At 45.1% G+C, this 18725-nt stretch overlaps 1 protein-coding gene across 7 annotated transcripts in view; it reads right to left on the bottom strand.

Annotated features, from left to right (window-relative positions):
• Nucleotides 1-18725, bottom strand: part of ITPR1 (inositol 1,4,5-trisphosphate receptor type 1) — a 346469-nt gene that overhangs the window by 127978 nt on the left and 199766 nt on the right. For all 7 annotated transcript variants that reach the window (XM_043442077.1, XM_043442078.1, XM_043442079.1 and 4 more), the window contains 4 exons: nucleotides 10984-11104; nucleotides 8565-8749; nucleotides 4535-4683; nucleotides 3514-3625 (listed from right to left, as the gene is read on the bottom strand). In XM_043442077.1, the coding sequence (XP_043298012.1) occupies nucleotides 3514-3625; nucleotides 4535-4683; nucleotides 8565-8749; nucleotides 10984-11104 (567 nt within the window). The remainder of the gene's footprint in view (nucleotides 1-3513; nucleotides 3626-4534; nucleotides 4684-8564; nucleotides 8750-10983; nucleotides 11105-18725) is intronic.

Below are 18725 nucleotides of genomic sequence, written 5' to 3'. Positions count from 1 at the left end.
CTAGAAACAGTGGTAGCTGAAAATGTTAATAGGCTATTTGCCCAGAGAAAAGAAGCACCAGTAATTAACAGGGGATTGACAATTCATAAGGAATGAAAATCCTGACATTACTTGAGGTCAAAACCTCTCTAGTAGTGTAACAGGTACCATTATTCAGAAGAAAAATGGATTTTAAATAAATTGAGATATTCTTTCACATTAACTGTTGGCCTCTGAATTTCTTTCCAAAATTCTATGACTTTTAAATCAAAAATATCTTAATAAAAATCATACAGTAGGTAATAGAGCAGCCAATATATAAAATAACTATGCTTTCTCTTCAAGCAGGGTCTAGGGCCATGAATATATTCTATGAATTATAGAGAGAATCAGGTTAAATCTTAGAGATGTTTAGCGATGGGAGGTAACTATTTTTTTTAAACATGGTTAAATCTGTAGATTTAAAGCAGAGTTGGCTAGGCCTTGCACACACAGAATGGTTGCAAAGCCCTGCTTTTATGGTTTATTAACTTTGAATACATTGGTGAGAAAGACACAAGAATCACATGAAAATGTATTCTATCATTATTCTGGTGATCCTTTTTAATATTCCTCTATATTATATTGTCCGATATTATATATTAATACCATTCTCTGGTAAATATTGCTGGCCCATTTGCAGACACAACAGTAAAAGATAATTTATTTAATTTCTAAATGATCACGATTTAAATTTTGTCACCATCCTCTTTGCCCAGCCCCCACATTTCCAGCACATGTCACAGTCCTTGGATGGGCACGTCTTAGGACCGGGACAAGTGGGCTGACCACTGGCTTCTCACAGATATGACTCTTAAGGTCTGATCCAAACCACAGGTGACGTGAGGGCCCCAGAGACCAGAACAGACGACTGTGAAGACTCAGGAGAGGGCGGGGAAACAGAACAGCCCTGGACATCTCAGAAGGGTGTTAGTCACGGGACAAGCTCCCCTTACAAGGCAACAAATAGGAAAAGTAGGCCAAGATGACAGAAAGGGCATTCACACTTGCCTTTGTGTCCCGAGCACCCAGTTCACAGGACACTTCATTTACTTCATCGACTAACACCCACTGTGAGGGACAGGGAAGCCTGGCATGCTGCAGTCCATGGGGTCGCAGGATCAGACATGACTTGGCGACTGAGCAACACCCCCCACTGGTTTGCCTAAGAAAGGTTAGTTCTTTGGATCTGGGTTCCTCCCACCCTTGAAAGCTCATCCCGTATGTTGTGCCTCTTTACTCAAAAAGTGGCAGCCAGTGACCCATCAAAGGCATTTTCCAAAAGCCTTAGTGAAACGGGACAGAGTGTAAACTAACAACGAAACTGGAAGAAACACAAATCATTTAACGCCCCCCTGCCCCCTTTTAAAGTGAAGGGTTAAGCAGCTTCTTCCCGCAGTCCGAGCTTGGGGCCAGAAGCATGGCGTGTCTGTGTGGTCGCTGCGGAGGTGCTGACTAGCACAGGTTTCTAGAATGTCTTCCTTGGTGGCAGAGCATTTCTCGTACTTGCTTCTAGTATTTTCACTTTGACCAGGGGGATGACAGCTCCAGCCCAACGGGAAGGAACTGTCATCCTGCCTCCAAGCCTCTCTCTGCTAGGAGGTGACTAATTTCTTCACCAGATGAGGAGGGATTTGAGCTGCAACCTCAGAAGCTCTTCTCAACTCTCGTAACTCTTTCACAACGACCTGCATTCGAAGCCCTGGCTCTATCGCCCTCCACAAGCTTTCTCACAGGCAGGGGGACAGCATCTTGGAGCGTGCCCCCAGGGGCCATGACGGTGTTCTCACTGCTGGCCCCCCATGGGGACGGAAAGGCAGCAGAAGGCACCCCTTCCACACAGCCCTGAAGACCCCCGTGGACTTCTCTGCCCAGCAACAGACTCTCAACCAACTCCTTGTACTTATACTTTCCATGTTCTAAAAAGAAAACTTACTTGAAAGTATAAGCACAACTTACAAAGTTCACTGGAGTATTGACACAAAAGCTTACCTGAAGGATCTTGGCTAGAGAAAGAAACAGACATTCTCAAGAGGAGAAAACAGTGGTCTCCACATTTTCAAATCGTGTTTTCTGCCCCCAAGGTACAAATAAATTCACAGCTGGTTAAGGTCCCTTTGGTAGAGCTTATCTTATTAGGGAAAGTGAATGTCTTTAACTAGAGTCAGTTTTTTAAAAACACTTCTTAAAGTTCACTCAAAGAAAAACAAACATCCTGTGGAATAAATGGTTATTATTCACTTATCTGATAAGTGTATTCTCTCTTACTGTCCTCCTCACCTTAAAAAGGGCAAGACCTACCTGGGTGTCTGAACAGTGCAGACTCGTCGTCTCATTACTTCCCATTTGTACCAGCGTTCCTTGGTTTTATATTTATAAACTCTATTCTGGCATATTTCCACCACGAAATTCCTCCTGAGTTATAAACACTTATTTTCTAAGTAACATGTATTCAAGTTTGAATTTGTACATTTTACAAGTTTAGATTGATGTTTAAAAGCATTGTGGTTTGGGGCCAGTGGAGGAATGTAAACTGCAAAAAGGACTGTGTACCTTTCTGTTTTATTTGCTCTTATCCAAAGATCCTCACATGTTGAATTGCTCTAATATTAAGGACAGACACTGCTTAGGTTAGAAAGCAAGATTCCGACAGTGTTTTAGACTTGTAAGAATCTAGTCACCATCTCTTTTGACAAGGGAGGCTGTGATTTAATTATCAAGCCTTCTTCACAGAGATGAATAAAAGTTATTTACTGTGTATTTGGTAAGTCAATGATATTAGCATATTTACAAATTCAGAAAATGCTGATAAAAGTGGCTTCAGATAGTAAGTGAAAATTATTGCCTTCAAAGAAGACTGGTGAGACTTAAATTCAGGCCGTTTTTCACTGGGGGCAGAAAGGAAGAGCAATGGGGCTCTTTTTATCCCATTTGGACCAAAATCAGGGGTGTGACGGCTGTTTTCTGTACATCATGGCTCACTGCATGTGCTAAGAAGTCTCAGCTCCCAGGGATGGTCCATTTCCCAATCTCAGTTAGAAAAGGTGACATGTCTGTCCGTCTTCATTCCAGTTAGACCTGGAGGCAGTTTCTTCATACACTGGGAAGATTGTGTAACGTCTCACCAGAAAGAAGCAAGTAAACCCACAGGTATGCTCAGCTGGAACCCAAAACTCAGGAACACACACACCTTGGTACACAAGAGGCATCTGCATTCTCACTGGGAATTTAAACAGACGGAAAATCTTATTGTTCCTATTTTCCTGAATATAGATTGTACGGCAAGCAGCCTAAAAGAGAAACCTAAGTGTACATGACTCTAAAGAGAGAGTCATATGATTTAATTACCTTCAGGGCAAGATGAATAGTTTTTTTTTTTTTTTTAAGTTATCCCTCCAGTCAATACGCCTGAACTAAGGTGGATTTCGAAGTGCCCCTACTCTGCTTCTATCTCATAGCAACACCTGGTTTTCACATGAAAATGAAAGGCAGTACCTTTTCTCCATAGCCTCTGTCTTTGGTCATCATTTCTCTGAGGGTCTGAAGGACCTTAATGCAGAGTTTCTCCTCATTCTCCTCCAGCAGCTGTTTCGTGTGCTTGATTAACCTGAATGGAGGGGAGAACCACGTATGACATCCTTGAAACAACCTTTACATTTAAAGAAACAAACTTATTGTAACTAGTCTATTGATGAACTAATATTAACCAAAGGCTCCCAGACTTAGACTTCCGGGCAGTCCCTTCACTAACAGCCGGTCGGTGTCTCAATAGCGACACCTGCTGGTCAGCAGCAGCAAACAGGTCCGAAGGGAGACAGAGGCCCACTCAAAACTGCTGTTTATGGAGTGCAGTTATTTACCCACTGAGGATTGTCAGTGATGTGGCCAAAATATGTCAGCAGTGTAAAAAAAAAAAAAATATGCCAGCAGTGTAAACCAAAAAAAAAAAAAAAAGAACCTCAAGAGTATGATGGTTGGGGCAGACACATCGTTCTGTTTATCCCGTCTTACCCTTCGACGGGCCCAGAAAAATAAAAAAGCAGCAGAGTTCACGCTCAAGCTAACCGACCATCCAACCTTAGGGTGAAAATCAACGATCTCTGGTCATGGGACCAGTTGCTTCTTCTAGATTATGCCCCACGGCATAAAACAAGAAGCTACAAAGCTGCTGGGAAAAGACTGTGAGGCCCTGGTAGGTCTGAGCTTTCTGAGGATTCGAGGGCCATGACTTTTGGAGTCTGTATGCCAGCCCACGGTGGGCATCCTGCCCGCATGTGGTGAGTGGGAGATGAGCGACCAGGCGTGCAGCTCTCAAAGGAGAAGTCAGCAAACAACAGGGTCGGTGAGTAGGACTGCACCTACACACTTCCTTTAGAACGGTCAGAACGGACCCCCGCACCAGACCTTGCAGTTTTCCTCCAATAGCAGGCCAGCCCCGCCCTCCCCGGGAACCAGGGCTGAGGCTGGTCATCGGGGTTCTGCCCCAGCGAGCGCGGTGGCGGGAGGGGCTGCTTACTTGCAGATGAAGCCCCCGCTTTCACACTTCCTCCTGGCGTCCGTGTTCTCCGGGAAGAGCAGCTCGGGCCGGTGGAGGACATCCACCAGCACAGATAACTCGGCCTGCACCAGGGGCCGGAGACGGTCCTCCAGGGCCGAGACGATGTCCTGGAACGGAAGCACAGCCGCGGTGAGCAGCCGGGGCCGGAGGCGACCGCGGGAGGGTAGGAACATTCATTTCTGACCTGAGGCATGACCACAGACTACGCTGGGTTACAGTAACCTCAGCGCCGTCTGGTATGTGCCTCAAGTTATTAGACATTGCCCAACGGTTACCTGAAGCATTAGACCCTGACGCGGAAAACAGAGAAATAACACAGACATAACAGCCTTCCCACCCGCTCTGTGAGATGATCCTTATGCTACCCAAGGAATCATTCCGAATATTTTAAAATAGGATGCAAAAAGTACATTCGACAACATGGAAAGGTGTCTACATTACAAGTGTAAAAAAAAAAATGGCTAAACAATAGTATGGACTCTATGATCCACTTTTTATCAGCACCATTAATGTCTAAAGGATACGCAGCAAACATTAAAACATCATTAGTGGTTTTCTCTGAGAGGCGGGATTACAGGTGATTCCAGTTTTCTATTTAGTGGTACTTGTGAGTATTGCCAAATTATTTCCAATGAGCATGAATTATTCATACAATAAAATATCATATAAAAATGAGAACACAAATGAATGAACATGCTGTATCAACATGCTAAATACATGTACCCTGATAGCATGATGGTCTTCAAATGCAAAACACATAGCTGTAGGAAAGGAAAACAGAGAGAAGTTGAAAGAGCAGCAAAACCAACACAACAAACACCATATAAAGGCAAATGGCAGGAAACAGATGAGAGATTATCTCCAAAAGATGCTAAAGTCTGCCGTCTGGCTTGCTAACTGAGAACCAAGCTACCGACAAGCTGGCTAAGAAGGGCAGAACACAACACGCTGGGGAAGATCAGATAATTAACCAAGAAGCTCATGGAGAAAGCCCACTTTAATTGCATTCATCTCAACTAGGGACCCAAATTTCACAGGCCCCAAATTCACAAAGAATTGAGTGATTTTTATCTAGAAACTAAACCTTATGAATATAATTCTACTTCATCTTACATTTAACAGAATTTGTCATCACTCAATCATATTTAGGATGCATTAAAGAATGCATGAATGAATCAAACTACTTTGGGCGGGGGGCAATATTCCCAACAAGATTATGAGAGTACACTGCAACATCCCTTAATTTGGATTGACTTTCACACCTCAGTCAGCAAGAGGGTCGCTTTGGCAAAATTCTTTGAGAATTTTGTCAGTTTCCCTAACAGTTCCCTCTGGGAAAGCACCCAATTTCCTCTTCATCAACAGTGACTGGTCCTAACTCTGGCAATTCGTTATCTGTCTCCAGCTTTTGTACAAGATTGAAACACTTCTTCGGCATCGTGTTCACGCAATCTTGCATCTTTTGCCAGGTTGGAACTTCACATTGCAATTGATTTGCATTGTATTGTCAAATGTAGAACATTCGGCAATCAGGGAGAGACCAACAGACAAGGATGGCGAAGCGATGGGCAGGGGGAGATGCCAGTGTTAAGTGAGGGGGATGTCTGAATGGGGGTTAATTATATAAGCACTCCATTTGCAAGTTCATGTTCTCACATTATGACAACTTTTGCCGTTCTGAGCAATCTCGTAACTGCAGGGACTCAGACAGACAATAACTCATTAGATAAACGAGGATCGCTTTGGCTACTGGCCAAGTCTTTAAAACAAGCACTGCCTAAACTTCTGTATTTTATTCTGTTACCCAAGAATATGCATAATGATCTAAGAAGATCACTGGTGTGTTTCTAAGCCACAGATCATTTAGTTTGAGCAGGAGAAAATGCTGTGTGTTCATCCAGTTATGAGTCTACAATACAGTGACCTTCCTCTTTCTAAACCATAGTGGGGATCAGGAAACACTCCATAGGGAACCATGCTACCTTTGTTTAAGAAGTGGCTCTGTCATGACAAGGCTGAAATTCCTTCCCTGACCTGCAAAAGCCCTGCCCATCCACCCAGCTCTGCGGGCTCCAGCCAAGCTAACCTTCCCTAGGTCTCTGCGCCATATTCTCCCCGGTACAATGGTATCCTCACAAGCTCTTCCCTTCCCTTCCCTTCTTCAAGTCAGTGCCCCTGTTTATTATGCTGTTTATTATTATTATGCATAATAAACCCTGGCCTTGGTTCCAATGTTCCTTCCCCAGCAATGCCTTTGTTAGCCACCACCCCCAGCTCCAGGCAAGATGAGCTTCCTCATCAGTGTTTTTCACAGCACTGCTCACTCCTCTGCAGTGTTTGTCTCTCTTACCATTTGACTTTTATCCGTGTGATTTGCTCATTGTGTCTCTCCCTTCCAACACTGGAGACTCTATGAAGGTCAAGAGTGTTTCTGGCTTTGGTTGCTGTATCCCCTGTGCCTAGGGTGGGGCTGATGAATGCATCAATGAACTGATCTGTCTTTAGGTAACGTGTGTAACCCTCAGAGATTCATTTACTTCACCTATTAATGATAATATTATGGTCATAAGGATAATGACCATACTAATATTAATAAGAAGAGCTCATCACTGATCAAGTGACCAGGCTCACTACACGCCAGGTTCTGCTCTTTGTGCTTTAAGTGTATTGAATTTTCCCTTGCTGTACAAACACTGCAGTGTAAACGATTTTGCAAGCTCTTCTTCATCAAACGGTGGTCTATGTCCTGTCCCCTTGAACCTAAGTGGACATACATCACTATCTTGACCCAAAGAATATGACAGAAAGGATGCCATATGACTTCTGAAGCCAGGTCATTAAGGCAATATAGCTTTTACTTATCTATCTCTCCAGACTTATCTTGGGACCCAGCCGCCATGTTGTGACGAAACCCATACTCTATGAGGAGGCTCTGTAGATATTTTAGGCGAGAGCTGAGGTCCCAGCTAACAATCAATATCAACTGCCAAACACGTGAATGAGTGAGATTTCAAGATGAGTCCAAACACAACCACCATCTGACTGCAACTGCATGAATGAACCTGAGCAAGAAACACCTTGCTGAGCCCAGTAACCTCCACAAGAGACAAAGAAGAAAATAATCGATATTGTCATTTCTCAGGCAGGCACAAGTTACTGGAACGTCTCAAGTCTCTTAATCTTCATATCAACCCCGTGACGTAGGTGTGACTCTCAGATGATTTTACAAGCTAGGAAATTGGAGAAATTAAGTAACTTCCCTAAGGTTATGCATTTCTAAGTGGCGGAGCCACAATCAGGCACTGGCTTGAGATCACACTCTGCACCCGGGTACCACGCTCATCTGAAGGATCTGTGATTCTCTAACCATGGTCCACGTGTCATCTGTGAGGAAATCACCTGAGGTGCTTGTTCAAAGGAAGAAGCTAATATTATGACGTGTGTTTAAATGTTTCACATCATCTAATCCTCACTACTCTTCCTCTTAACAAAAGAAGAGCACGTCTCTTTGCAGGCACTAAGTAAGGAGGGCAGGATCTAGCTAGAATTTAGAACACTTTTATTTTCATTTGGCTCATTTGATACAAAACTCTCTCAGTTACGATTACACTTGTTTACCTACTGATTCAAGAGGCCAAAATCCCAAGATGAGGTGGGAAAAAACGGGAGCTGTTACACTCCTATTCTAAACATCCTCTTCTAACACTGATTTATTCTTTCCTAATAAGTGACAATGGACTTCTTGAAAAAGAGATTTGTAAATCCATGCATAACCTCTAAGGACCATGACTTTGTCGGGAGATTTTTTGGGTCCCAAGGAGCTATGCAATCCTGGCCCAACACATATATCTGCATGTGACTACCCACTCATCACACTGATATCCCCCTGGGGCCAACCCTGGATTTTCTCTGGCTCGAGGAAGCCCTTCGGTGTGGGGAGCCGCCTCGGGCTGGGTTACGGGTCGCTTCCATCAGCGCTGGGCATTACCTGCAGTCTCTCGATGATGTTCCGGTAGTCCCTGGAAGCGGCCAGGACAGAGTCTCTGCGCGCTGCATTGCGGGCCGTCAGCCGCCAGTTCATGGCGGTTTTCTGCACGAGGTTGTGGGACTTGAGGAAGAGGTTGTTGACCTGACTGTCCAAGTCCACGGGAATGGCAATGGCCCGGCTCTTGGCTGCAGGGGAGAGACAGGGCTTGTGAGCCCACAGCTCTGATGAGAGACCCCCAGAGATGCAAACGCCCCTCAACATCCCACAGGCAGCCGTGTCCATGCCTACAACGTTAGCATGGATACGCAGTTCGGCTGCACCTCACTATCTGTTAGGTCGGGTTTTCCAATGTGAATTCTGAGGCCAGCAGCTATGAGGGAAGTTACATACTCTGAGGTCATACGATTTAGGCAAGTCCAATGGGTTTCTCCAATGAATGGTTTCTTAGGGGCTCAGATATATCTATACATTTTAAGAATTATCGAGACAGGGAACTCATCTGACCAGTAAACTGCTTTTTGAAAAATTCTCCAGTTTCATACTCTTTCAACCACCTACAAAATGCTGTTTTAAGCCAAACATAGTACAGAAGACAACATCTACTATGAATAAGCTATTCTATCCATACAGGCTGTTGTTTTGCTTTTAACCACCTTAAAAAAAAGACGCCAACTCCAGTCTCATCACGAGAAAACCAGTCAAATCCACAAAGGGGGAACATTCTACAGATAACTTGACTAGGACAGCTGAGGATGGTCAAGGTCACAGAAAATAAGGAACGTCTGGACCCACTCCAAAATTCTTGCCTGGAGAACCCCATGGACAGGGGAGCCTGGCGGGCTACAGTCCATGGGGTCGCAGAGTTGGACATGACTGAGCACACACACATGAGCAACTGTCACGGACCAGAGACAACTAAACACAATATGGTGGCCTACATGGCACTGTGAACAGAAAAAGGACTTTAGTGGAAAAGGGGCTGAAAACCAAGTCTGGACGTTTAGCTCATAGCAACAGGCCAACCTCAGTTTCTCAGTTTTGACAGACATGGCTGGTAAGGTAAGATGCAGACAGCGGGGGAAACTGGTGAAGGGTACCTGGGAACTCTGTGTTATCCTGGCAATGTTCTTATAAGTCTAAATCTATTGCCAAATGAAAAGTTAATTTAAAAATTAAGTTAGATAACCAGACGAGCAATCCTTCTTTCTATCTGGGAGATCCAACAACATTAAAAAAAAAAAAAAAAAAAGCAAGACACTCTTGCCTGTCTTCAAAGCTCCATGCCAGCAGAAGCACAAAAGTGCTGGGGTTCATGGGCTGTGCAGTCTTCATGGTCTACTGTCTCACAAACACCAACGCTCCATGCCTTTTCTCATCACTGCCAAGACTGTTAAAACATTTCCTCTCTCTGATGATCACTGAGCTAGCGAACTCAGCAACTTGCCCCACTTTTAACCAACAACCTCAAGAGGCACCATCATACATGGGCAGAATTTGGGGTTATCTGGGGATCCCATCTCAGGGTCCTATTTTATCACATCAGGAACCTATAATAACATACACCCTTTCAAAATCTTAATATCTTATTGTGAAATAGTGCCACGTAAATAATAAAAAGACATGAGTGCCTGCCACATGCGTATAAAGGGAATTAGGCAGGGAAGACTGCAATCGGGCAACAGGCCCAATGGAACACAACTGCTCAACAGCGCTAAGAGGCCTACTCATCTCCTCTGGTGTCTCCAGGAATCTAAAAAGCTACTAGAGGCAGATAACCTTCTCAACTGAGGAAGGAAGGCTTTCCCTTTTCATAGCGTTTATGGGGAGGGGGTGGAACAGGGCAGTGGAACAGAGACCGACAAAATCAGGGTGAAGTAATGGTCATAACTTCCTTTCAAAGCTGCCGACAAGGGGCGGTGGGGAGCAGGAGGGGAGGGGGCAGAGGATGGAGAAGCTTTACCACCAAGAGGCAGAAAGGAGCAGACCACCATCTCTGACAAAGGGTGTTCCCTGGGGGTGGACATGCGCTTTGCATGAAGAAAAAGTTCCCATATGGTCAACTATGTTTACTGGATTCAACAGATGACTTTCCCGAACGAGGGGCTTCCCAGGCCCTTGAACGCACTTGAGCATGCTGGAACTCACCAAGAGCTGCCTAACATTTAACCATGCAATCTGGCTTTTCAAAGCCTATCTTTCTTTAGGACTTGCTGGCTCTGAACTTTGGGAGGTGCTGGCTTGAAGAGATGAAAGGGAGGTTTAAGAATCAAGAAGATGGCGGTTCCAGCCCTGGGTCTGCGGCCTCCAGTGTGAGGGAGCCCTGCCGAGCTATGGAGCTGGCGCTCTCTCCAGCGTGGCCTTGCCCCCTGCTGGCTGGCCCGTCTCCACGTGTGAAATCCAAACCGAGGCGGGGTCTCACCTACATCGGAGAGCACCCTGATGCAGCTCTCCACCGCGGCCTTCTGGCTCGGCGTGAGCCAGTTGCAGTGGTAAACCCGGAACACACCCTGAAGCAGCTGCACGAAGACGGGCTGGCGAGTCTGCAAGAACGAGGACAAGGAGGAGGCCACGTGAAGACATTCATCTGTGAGAGACCGAGACACTGGTCAGCAGCAGACACTGCCCTGAACCACAGGTTCACAGACCCTTAGGCCAGAGTGGGAGGGGGTGGCCAGTGATGAACGGGATTCCAGAAGTGGCCAAGGCCAATGGAGACCCAGTCAGAAGTATTTTAAGGCAATGCACGAACTTGATGCTAAGTCTGACCACTGGAGGGAGCAGCAGAATCACAGCCTCAACGCTGGGATTCCTGTCTCGTTACCAACTGGCTGTGTGATTGTAGGCAAGTCACTTTACTTCTCTGACCTTTAACTTCATGCAACATATACAAAAACTGAGGCTGACGAACTCCCGGAGTTCTTTGCAGATGTTATATGAGTAGAACCCATATTTTTTAATCAGCCTTGATAAACTGGTAAGTGGATCTCACCTAGAATACTCCTTGTTTATTTCAGGCAGTGTCTCCAAAGATAAAAGGAGAATATGGTTCTCATGGTGACTATGCATAAGTGTTCATTTGCCACAGGTGAGTACTTGCAAGTTAACTGCAGAGGAGGATTTATCCCTTTCCATGACAGTATAAATTTGTACTTATTTTAAAATAAAAGAACTCAAACAACGACTTTAGCAATCTGACACTGACTCCCTGAAGCCATCTGCAGACTGTAATTCTGGTCTCCATCTGAAGCTCTCCACATCAGGGTAGCTTTAGACCTGCATGGCAAAGGTCACTGTGGATGGTACACTCCTCCACTGGCCTGCAATTTTAGGAGGATGTACTTGCATATCCCCTCTGAAACACAGGAGGACTTAATATAGCAAAGAAAAAAAGTACTGAAAACATACTATAGAAGTTTCTTAGATGAAAGGAAAACAAGTGTAAAGTGCTACGGGCAAAGGAAGATCACTGTAAGAAATTAAAATGGGTTATGAGATCCTTTATATGTGGAATCTAAAAAAAATGATACAACTGAATTTATTTACAAAACATAAGTAGACTCACAGAAATAGAAAACACACTTACAGTTACCAAAGGGGAGAGTGATAAAGTAGGAGTTGGGATTAAAATATGCACGCTACTATATATAAAATAGATAACCAGCAAGGACTTAGTGTATATAGCCCAGGGAAATATACTCAATATCTTATAGTAACCTACAATGGAAAAGAACCTGAAAAAGAATAGACAGTGTGTATGGATAACTGAATCACTTTGCTGTACATCTGAAACAAATGATCGACTATACTCCAATATAAAATAAAAGTGAAATTAAAAAAAAAAACAAAAACCAGAAGCAGCAAACAAATGCCCACTCTACTGAGGGGATAGCACAGTATTCCTGAGGGGATGTCAAGTCCTGGTGACCGGGCTGGTGTCACATCCTTGGAGACTGGACAGCCTTGGGTCTCAAGGCTGGACTGTCCTGGGGCTGAAGAAGCTGGGGAAGAAGTCGTGGCAGGTGAACCCACCCCTCAGGACCAGCAGTGGTGCCCGGTTCCCCCATCTCCAGATCCAGGTAGGCCCACCTATAGCTAAACAAAGCTTAGAGTACCCAAAGGAAGTCAGATCCCTTGGCCTGGAAGGGTTCGGAACAGCCCCCCAGTCTCCAGGTGGGGTCGCCACCCCCAGACTCCATCCTTCGAGTCACCCTACCCACGGAAGACAGAACCCTCAGTAGAGCGGTGTTGCAAGAGTTGGGTTTTGTCTGGGAGGCGAAAAATACGGGGAAAGAAGTAAGGAGACACAAGCTCCTGTGTCTAATTTACAAGCCACAAACCTGACTCTTACTAAGGCTCTGCCTGCCCAAGGAAGCCCCGTTGGGCATGAAGAAATGCTGCCGCCTTGTGGCCGTTTCTCATAACAACAACTTTTAAACGTGCGCTGATGGGCACAGACACAAGGCCTATTGGGCACAAAGAAATGCTGCCGCCTTGTGGCCATTTCTCGTAACAACTTTAAAAGGCGTGCGGATGAGCACTGACTATTCAAGCCCTGCAGGGCTATAAATGACATCTGACCTCAAGAAATACCTTGGTGTAGGCCATCGAAAAATAATTCAAAAAACGGCAGATTTTCCAGAACCCTATTTCAACAGGTAAATCCTACACTGTTTAAAGAAAAACAAAAACACATGAAAAGATGCTTAACTTCGCTAATTATTAAGAGAAATGCAAATCAAATCACATTGAAGTATCACCCCATACCACTCAGAATGGTCATCCTCAAAAAGCCTTCAAAGAATAGATGCTGGACAAGGCGTGGAGAAAATGGTGCCCTCATACTGTTCGACAGAATGGAAATTGGTATAGCCACTACAAAGAACAGCAGGGAGAATCCTAAAAAACAGAGCTACCAAATGATCCAGCAATCCCACTATTAGGCATGTATCCAAAGAAAACCTTAACTCAAAAAGACACAAGCACCCCAACTTTCACTACAATCCTATTTACAATAGTCAGGACAAAGAAGCAACCAAAATAGCCAGCAACAAGTGAATAGACACCAGAGGTGTGGTCCATACAGACAATGGAATATGACTCAGGCATTAAAAAAACACACACACAATGAAATGATGTCATCTGCAGCAACACGGATGAATCTAGAGATGATAATACTAACTAGACTAAGAGACAGAATAATATCCTAAAATATCAGTTAGAGATGGAGTCTAAAATTGACTCATATGAACCACTTTACAAAACAGATTCGAAGACTTTGAAAAAATCTGACAGTTACCAGAGGTAAAGGTAGGGGGTGAGGGGTAAATCAGAAGGTTGGCATGTTAATATGGCATAATATGGCATGCCATATACACAGTAATATAAACATATTTTAATAAAATAGGAATCAACAAGGGCCTACTATATATCACAGAGAACTCCACTCCACTTAGCACTCTGAAATAACATAAATAAGTGAAGAGTCTAAAAAGCAGATATGTGGATATATATAAGGGAATCAAATTCAACAAACACAAACACAGCAATGTATATAAACTATCCTCTAGGGGATCTTCCCAACCCAGGACTGAACCTCCTATCTTATGTCTCCAGTATGGGCAGGCAGGTTCTTTACCACTAGGGCCACCTGGGAAGCCCATAAAAACTATACAGCAAAGGAAAAATAAAAATTAAAAAGAAAGAAACGCTTATCACATCCCTGGAAAGAGAAATGGTGGAACATCCCTGGAGCCTGAGCAGGCTAGGGTCACAGGCTGGACTGTGCTGGGGCTGAGGGAGGTGGGGAGGATGCACCAGCCAAGAGACTGCCTTGGACCTGTAGTGCCTGGGCCCCCCAGGATGGAACCACCATCCCCAGATCCAGGCTGGCCCTCTTAGACCTAAGTCAAACCCAGTGCCTGCAAACGATGGTGGACCTGCTGGGCAGGAAGACCTCTGCAAACTCACCTGGTCTCCAGGATCCTGCTGGTGGGGTTCCCACTTCCAGCCTCCTTCCTTTGGGCCGCCCCATCTACCTGCCATCTACCTATTGCACCCTCAGCACAGCACTTCTGCAGGGCTTGGGATCTATTTGGGGGTGGTGAGCAAGGGTAAGTGGGGAAAGGTAACGAGATACAAGCCTTTGGGTGTCTGTTCAGGCAATTTCCACTCTAATTTACAACCCAGAGACATGACTTTCTCGAAGGCTCTGGTTGCATCAGTGGGGAATGAAGACGTGCTGCCCCCTTGTGGACGCTTCCCGCAACTACAACGTGAAAACCCTTGAATTTGGGCCCTTAAGAACCCTGCCCTCAAGAAACGCTCTGTGGGAAGTCATTGAAGATGAATTTAAAACACGGCCGATTCTCAAGAAGCCAATTTCAAGCGCTAAATTATCCTCAAATTCTTTAAAAAGAAAACTCCCATGAAAACACGCTAAGCATCCCTAAAGATTAGGGAAATGCAAATCAAAACGAGGAGGAGGTTATTCCCAAGCAACAGTTGTTAAAAAGTCTACACAGAATAAATGCTAGAGAGGGCCTGAAGAAAAGGGAACTTACTACGCTGTTGGTGGAAATGTACACTGGTAACAATCACTACGGGGAACTGTATAGAAATCCCCTCAAAAAAAAATAGGGCTCCCATGAGATTCCAAGATTTCACTCCTGGGTGGGCATGTCTTCAGAGAAAACCATCTTTCCAAAAGACACAGGCGCCCCAACAATGTCTGTGGCACCATTTACAACAGCCAAGGCCTGGGAACACTGAAATGTCCATCCACAGATGAATGGATGAAGATATGCTACATATACCCAATGGGTTAAGACTCAGCCAGAAAACAGGAGAAAATCATGCCATTTGCAGCAACAAGAATGGACTGTGAGATGATCACACCAGGTCCAATAAGTCAGACAGAGCAAGACAAACATCAGGTATCACTTACATATCACATTTAAAAACGGATCACAGTGAAGCGATATTCAAATCAAAATGAGACTCACAGACAGGAAACTTAAGAGTTAATGGGGGAAGCTGGGCAAGGGATAAGGAGAAATTAGGAGGTTGGGATTAACATAAACACAGTGATACTCATAAAACTGATGATCAAGGTGGACCTACTGGAAGCACAGGGAACTCTACTCAACACTCTGTAATAACCTACGTGGGAGAAGAATCCGAAAAAGAAGAGCCAAGAGTGTAAGTGAATCAAGTTGCTGCAGAACTCAAACACATGCAACATAGCGTATCAACTGTACTACAAGAGAAAAAATAAAAATTAATGAAAATAAGTCCTCCTCTGAACCCATCAAACCTCAGTGACCCGGGATAGTGTCACATCTCTGGAACCTGAGCAGGCTTGGGTCCCAAGGCTGGACTGTGCTTGGGTTGAGGGAGCTGGGGAGGATGTACCAGCCGATGAAGCCACCTTGGACTTGTAGTTCTTGGTCCCCTCTGATGGAACTTGAGATGGGGACTCAATGGCCTAACTTAAAGGAAAAAGAATCCTTCAACTAAATGAATTCTATTGAGCCAACATCTATTGAGCATCTGCTCTGTTCCCATCTGGCACTTGAATCAACAAAAGATGAGTCAATCAGCCAGAGCAACCGATTCCTAATTTCCTATTCTAACGGCCAATCTGGGGGCACCAGCTCACGCAACCTCTTGGGCTAATGAACATGTCTGCCCAGTACCTTCTGCCTGAGATTCTCCCCTGCTTAGTTCTCAAGGCTCTGTTTTGCTCATGGATTCCATCCTGAGGGCAAGATAACCCCTTAATCTCCCTCTGGCCTGTTGCATCATCTGTCCTTAATTATCTGTGCTCTGCCCAGGTCCTGTCTAGCCTACCGCTTCTTTTTCCTGCCAAGATGTGCACTAGCAAGCGTTTATACTTGGACTTCACAGTGCCCTTCTCCTGAGTCTACACAGTTCACTTGCTCACTCAATAAACGAGCACCTCCCAGGGGCCAGGCATGGTGCTTAGGATAAAACAGTATCCGAGACACGTCTCTGCCCCCCGCTCACCCCACTCCATTGTAGCTTGCAGTCTAGCAGGACCCAGTACAAGCTGCCGACTGTTAAGTAACTACTGGGTACCAGGCATTGTGCTAGATATTCACGAACATTCATTCTCCCAGTCATCCACAGGTCACACTGGGTCATCATCCCAGTCATACTATAACCTTGTTTAACATGTAAGAAAAGGGTTCGGAAGCTCTGAGATCTCCCCAAGTTCACAGAACTGGGAAGGACTGGAACCCAACTCTGTCCTGCTTTAAAAGCCTCCAAAGATTTTTTAAAAAAATAATTTTACTTATTTATGGCTGTGCTGGTTTTTTGTCACTGCCGGAGCTCTCTCTAGTTGCAGCAGGTGGGGTTACTCCCTAGCTGTGGTGTACGGGCCTCTCACTGTGGGGGCTTCTCTCGTTGGGGAGCACAGGCTCTAGGGGGCATGGGCCTCAGCAGCTGCAGCTCCCAGGCTCAGGAGCTGTGCATGGCTCAGCTGCTCCGCGGCGTGCGGGATCTTCCCAGAGCAGGGATGGCACTCACGTCTACTGCACTGGCAGGTAGATTCTTGACCACACTGCCACCAGGGAAGCTCCAAAAGGCTTCAGAGTTCTGTCCTTCCTCCCAGAACCCACATTTCCAGCCGCCCCTCCGACATCCCACTGGGGCCTTAAATGCAACAAAACTGCAACTCCACCACTGTCCTCCCCCAGAAACACAGGCTAAAGAAAGGAAGCAAAGATACAAAATATGGAGGAAGGAAGGAGGAAGGTACAAATCTAGCTGAGGAAACAAGAGAAGGCTTTTCAACAGATAAATAAGACAGGTTAGGAAAAACAGGTTAGGATAGCTTTGAAAACAGTATTCCTTCAAAATAATTATTCTAGAAATCCACTTTAGACTATGTACTTTAATTATACTTGGATAACCGGGGCCTCGCTCCGGACATAAAAGGTTGGAGTTGATTTCTCTGGTCACTCCTGCCTAATAATTGGGTTAAACATGGTTTCAGAGCAAGGGCAATGGAAGGAGGGAGCAGGGACCAAGACCAAAAACCCGAAAGAAAAAATTCCTGTTTAATGGTTTCCAATTACTTTGACTGGCTGACGTTGACATTTGGTTTCGCAACACGGTTTCACAGTCTCTAGGAGAATGGGAACTGCCTCATAGCAATGGTCACTTTTAATTACAAGAGAAGCAAGTTCGTCCTGATTAACCAAAGCACTTGGCTCTGAGTAGAACAGCTCTTGGTAAGGCACACATTTTGGCCTCGAGCAACTCACGTGCTTGGGGTCTGACAAGTTCTTATTCCCCAATGACTCAAAAACCATGTACAGACATGCTGAAGGTGGTATTCTAACTTTATGATACTTTACAGATAACCAAAGGCTAGCAGTTAAGCTAAATTAGGTAGAAGGTTACCAACAGTTTCTAAGAAAACATATCTCACTAAAAATTCCAGAATTCAAGTTTTAAGAGTCAGACAGATCTGGGTTGAAATCATGGTTTTGCCAATTAGCAGTGGTGACCATGGTTGAGGATGGTAATTTAATCCCCTGAGCCTCATTTGTTCACCTGCAAAATGGGGATAATACTGTGAGTACTAAGTTAATACGAACTCCTCTGCATGAGGATCAGAACAGCAGTGTCTAAAGAACGTACCAGTGATACCATACTGGCCGTGAATCACTCTTCTCTTGGAGAATTTACCTTAATTAAGGTTATTTGTCTACAATTCAACCAGCCTAGGCCATGCATCAACCCCAGGACACCCTCCATCTATGACAAGGATGGTTACTCCTGCTCTTCCGGCCACGGGAGACCAAGTCTTATTTTCACTCTGCAGGCTGTGTACACGGACCTGCAGTAAGACTTCCACAGCCAATGACCCAGACCTCAGTTACAGAAAGAGTGACTTATCCAAGAGTAATGAAAACATCTCCCAGGTCCAGGGATTCACACGTTTGAAACTCTAAGTACACTGACAATCAGCCTGCAGGGCCGCTGCACAACTCCAGGAGGCGCCAGTGATCAGCAGGTGCTGGGGCTGGTGGGACGTGGGAGCCACAGTATCAAGGCTCAAGGATGTCTCAGTCCTGCTGGCCACGTAACCCCTTCTGATGAACTGTAGGCACACATTTGGGGTTATAATGG

Source organism: Cervus canadensis, chromosome 22, assembly GCF_019320065.1.
Source record: "Cervus canadensis isolate Bull #8, Minnesota chromosome 22, ASM1932006v1, whole genome shotgun sequence".
NCBI lineage: Eukaryota > Metazoa > Chordata > Mammalia > Artiodactyla > Cervidae > Cervus > Cervus canadensis.
Note: the sequence above shows the minus strand (reverse complement) of the source record. Positions and strands in the feature narration are given on the sequence as shown.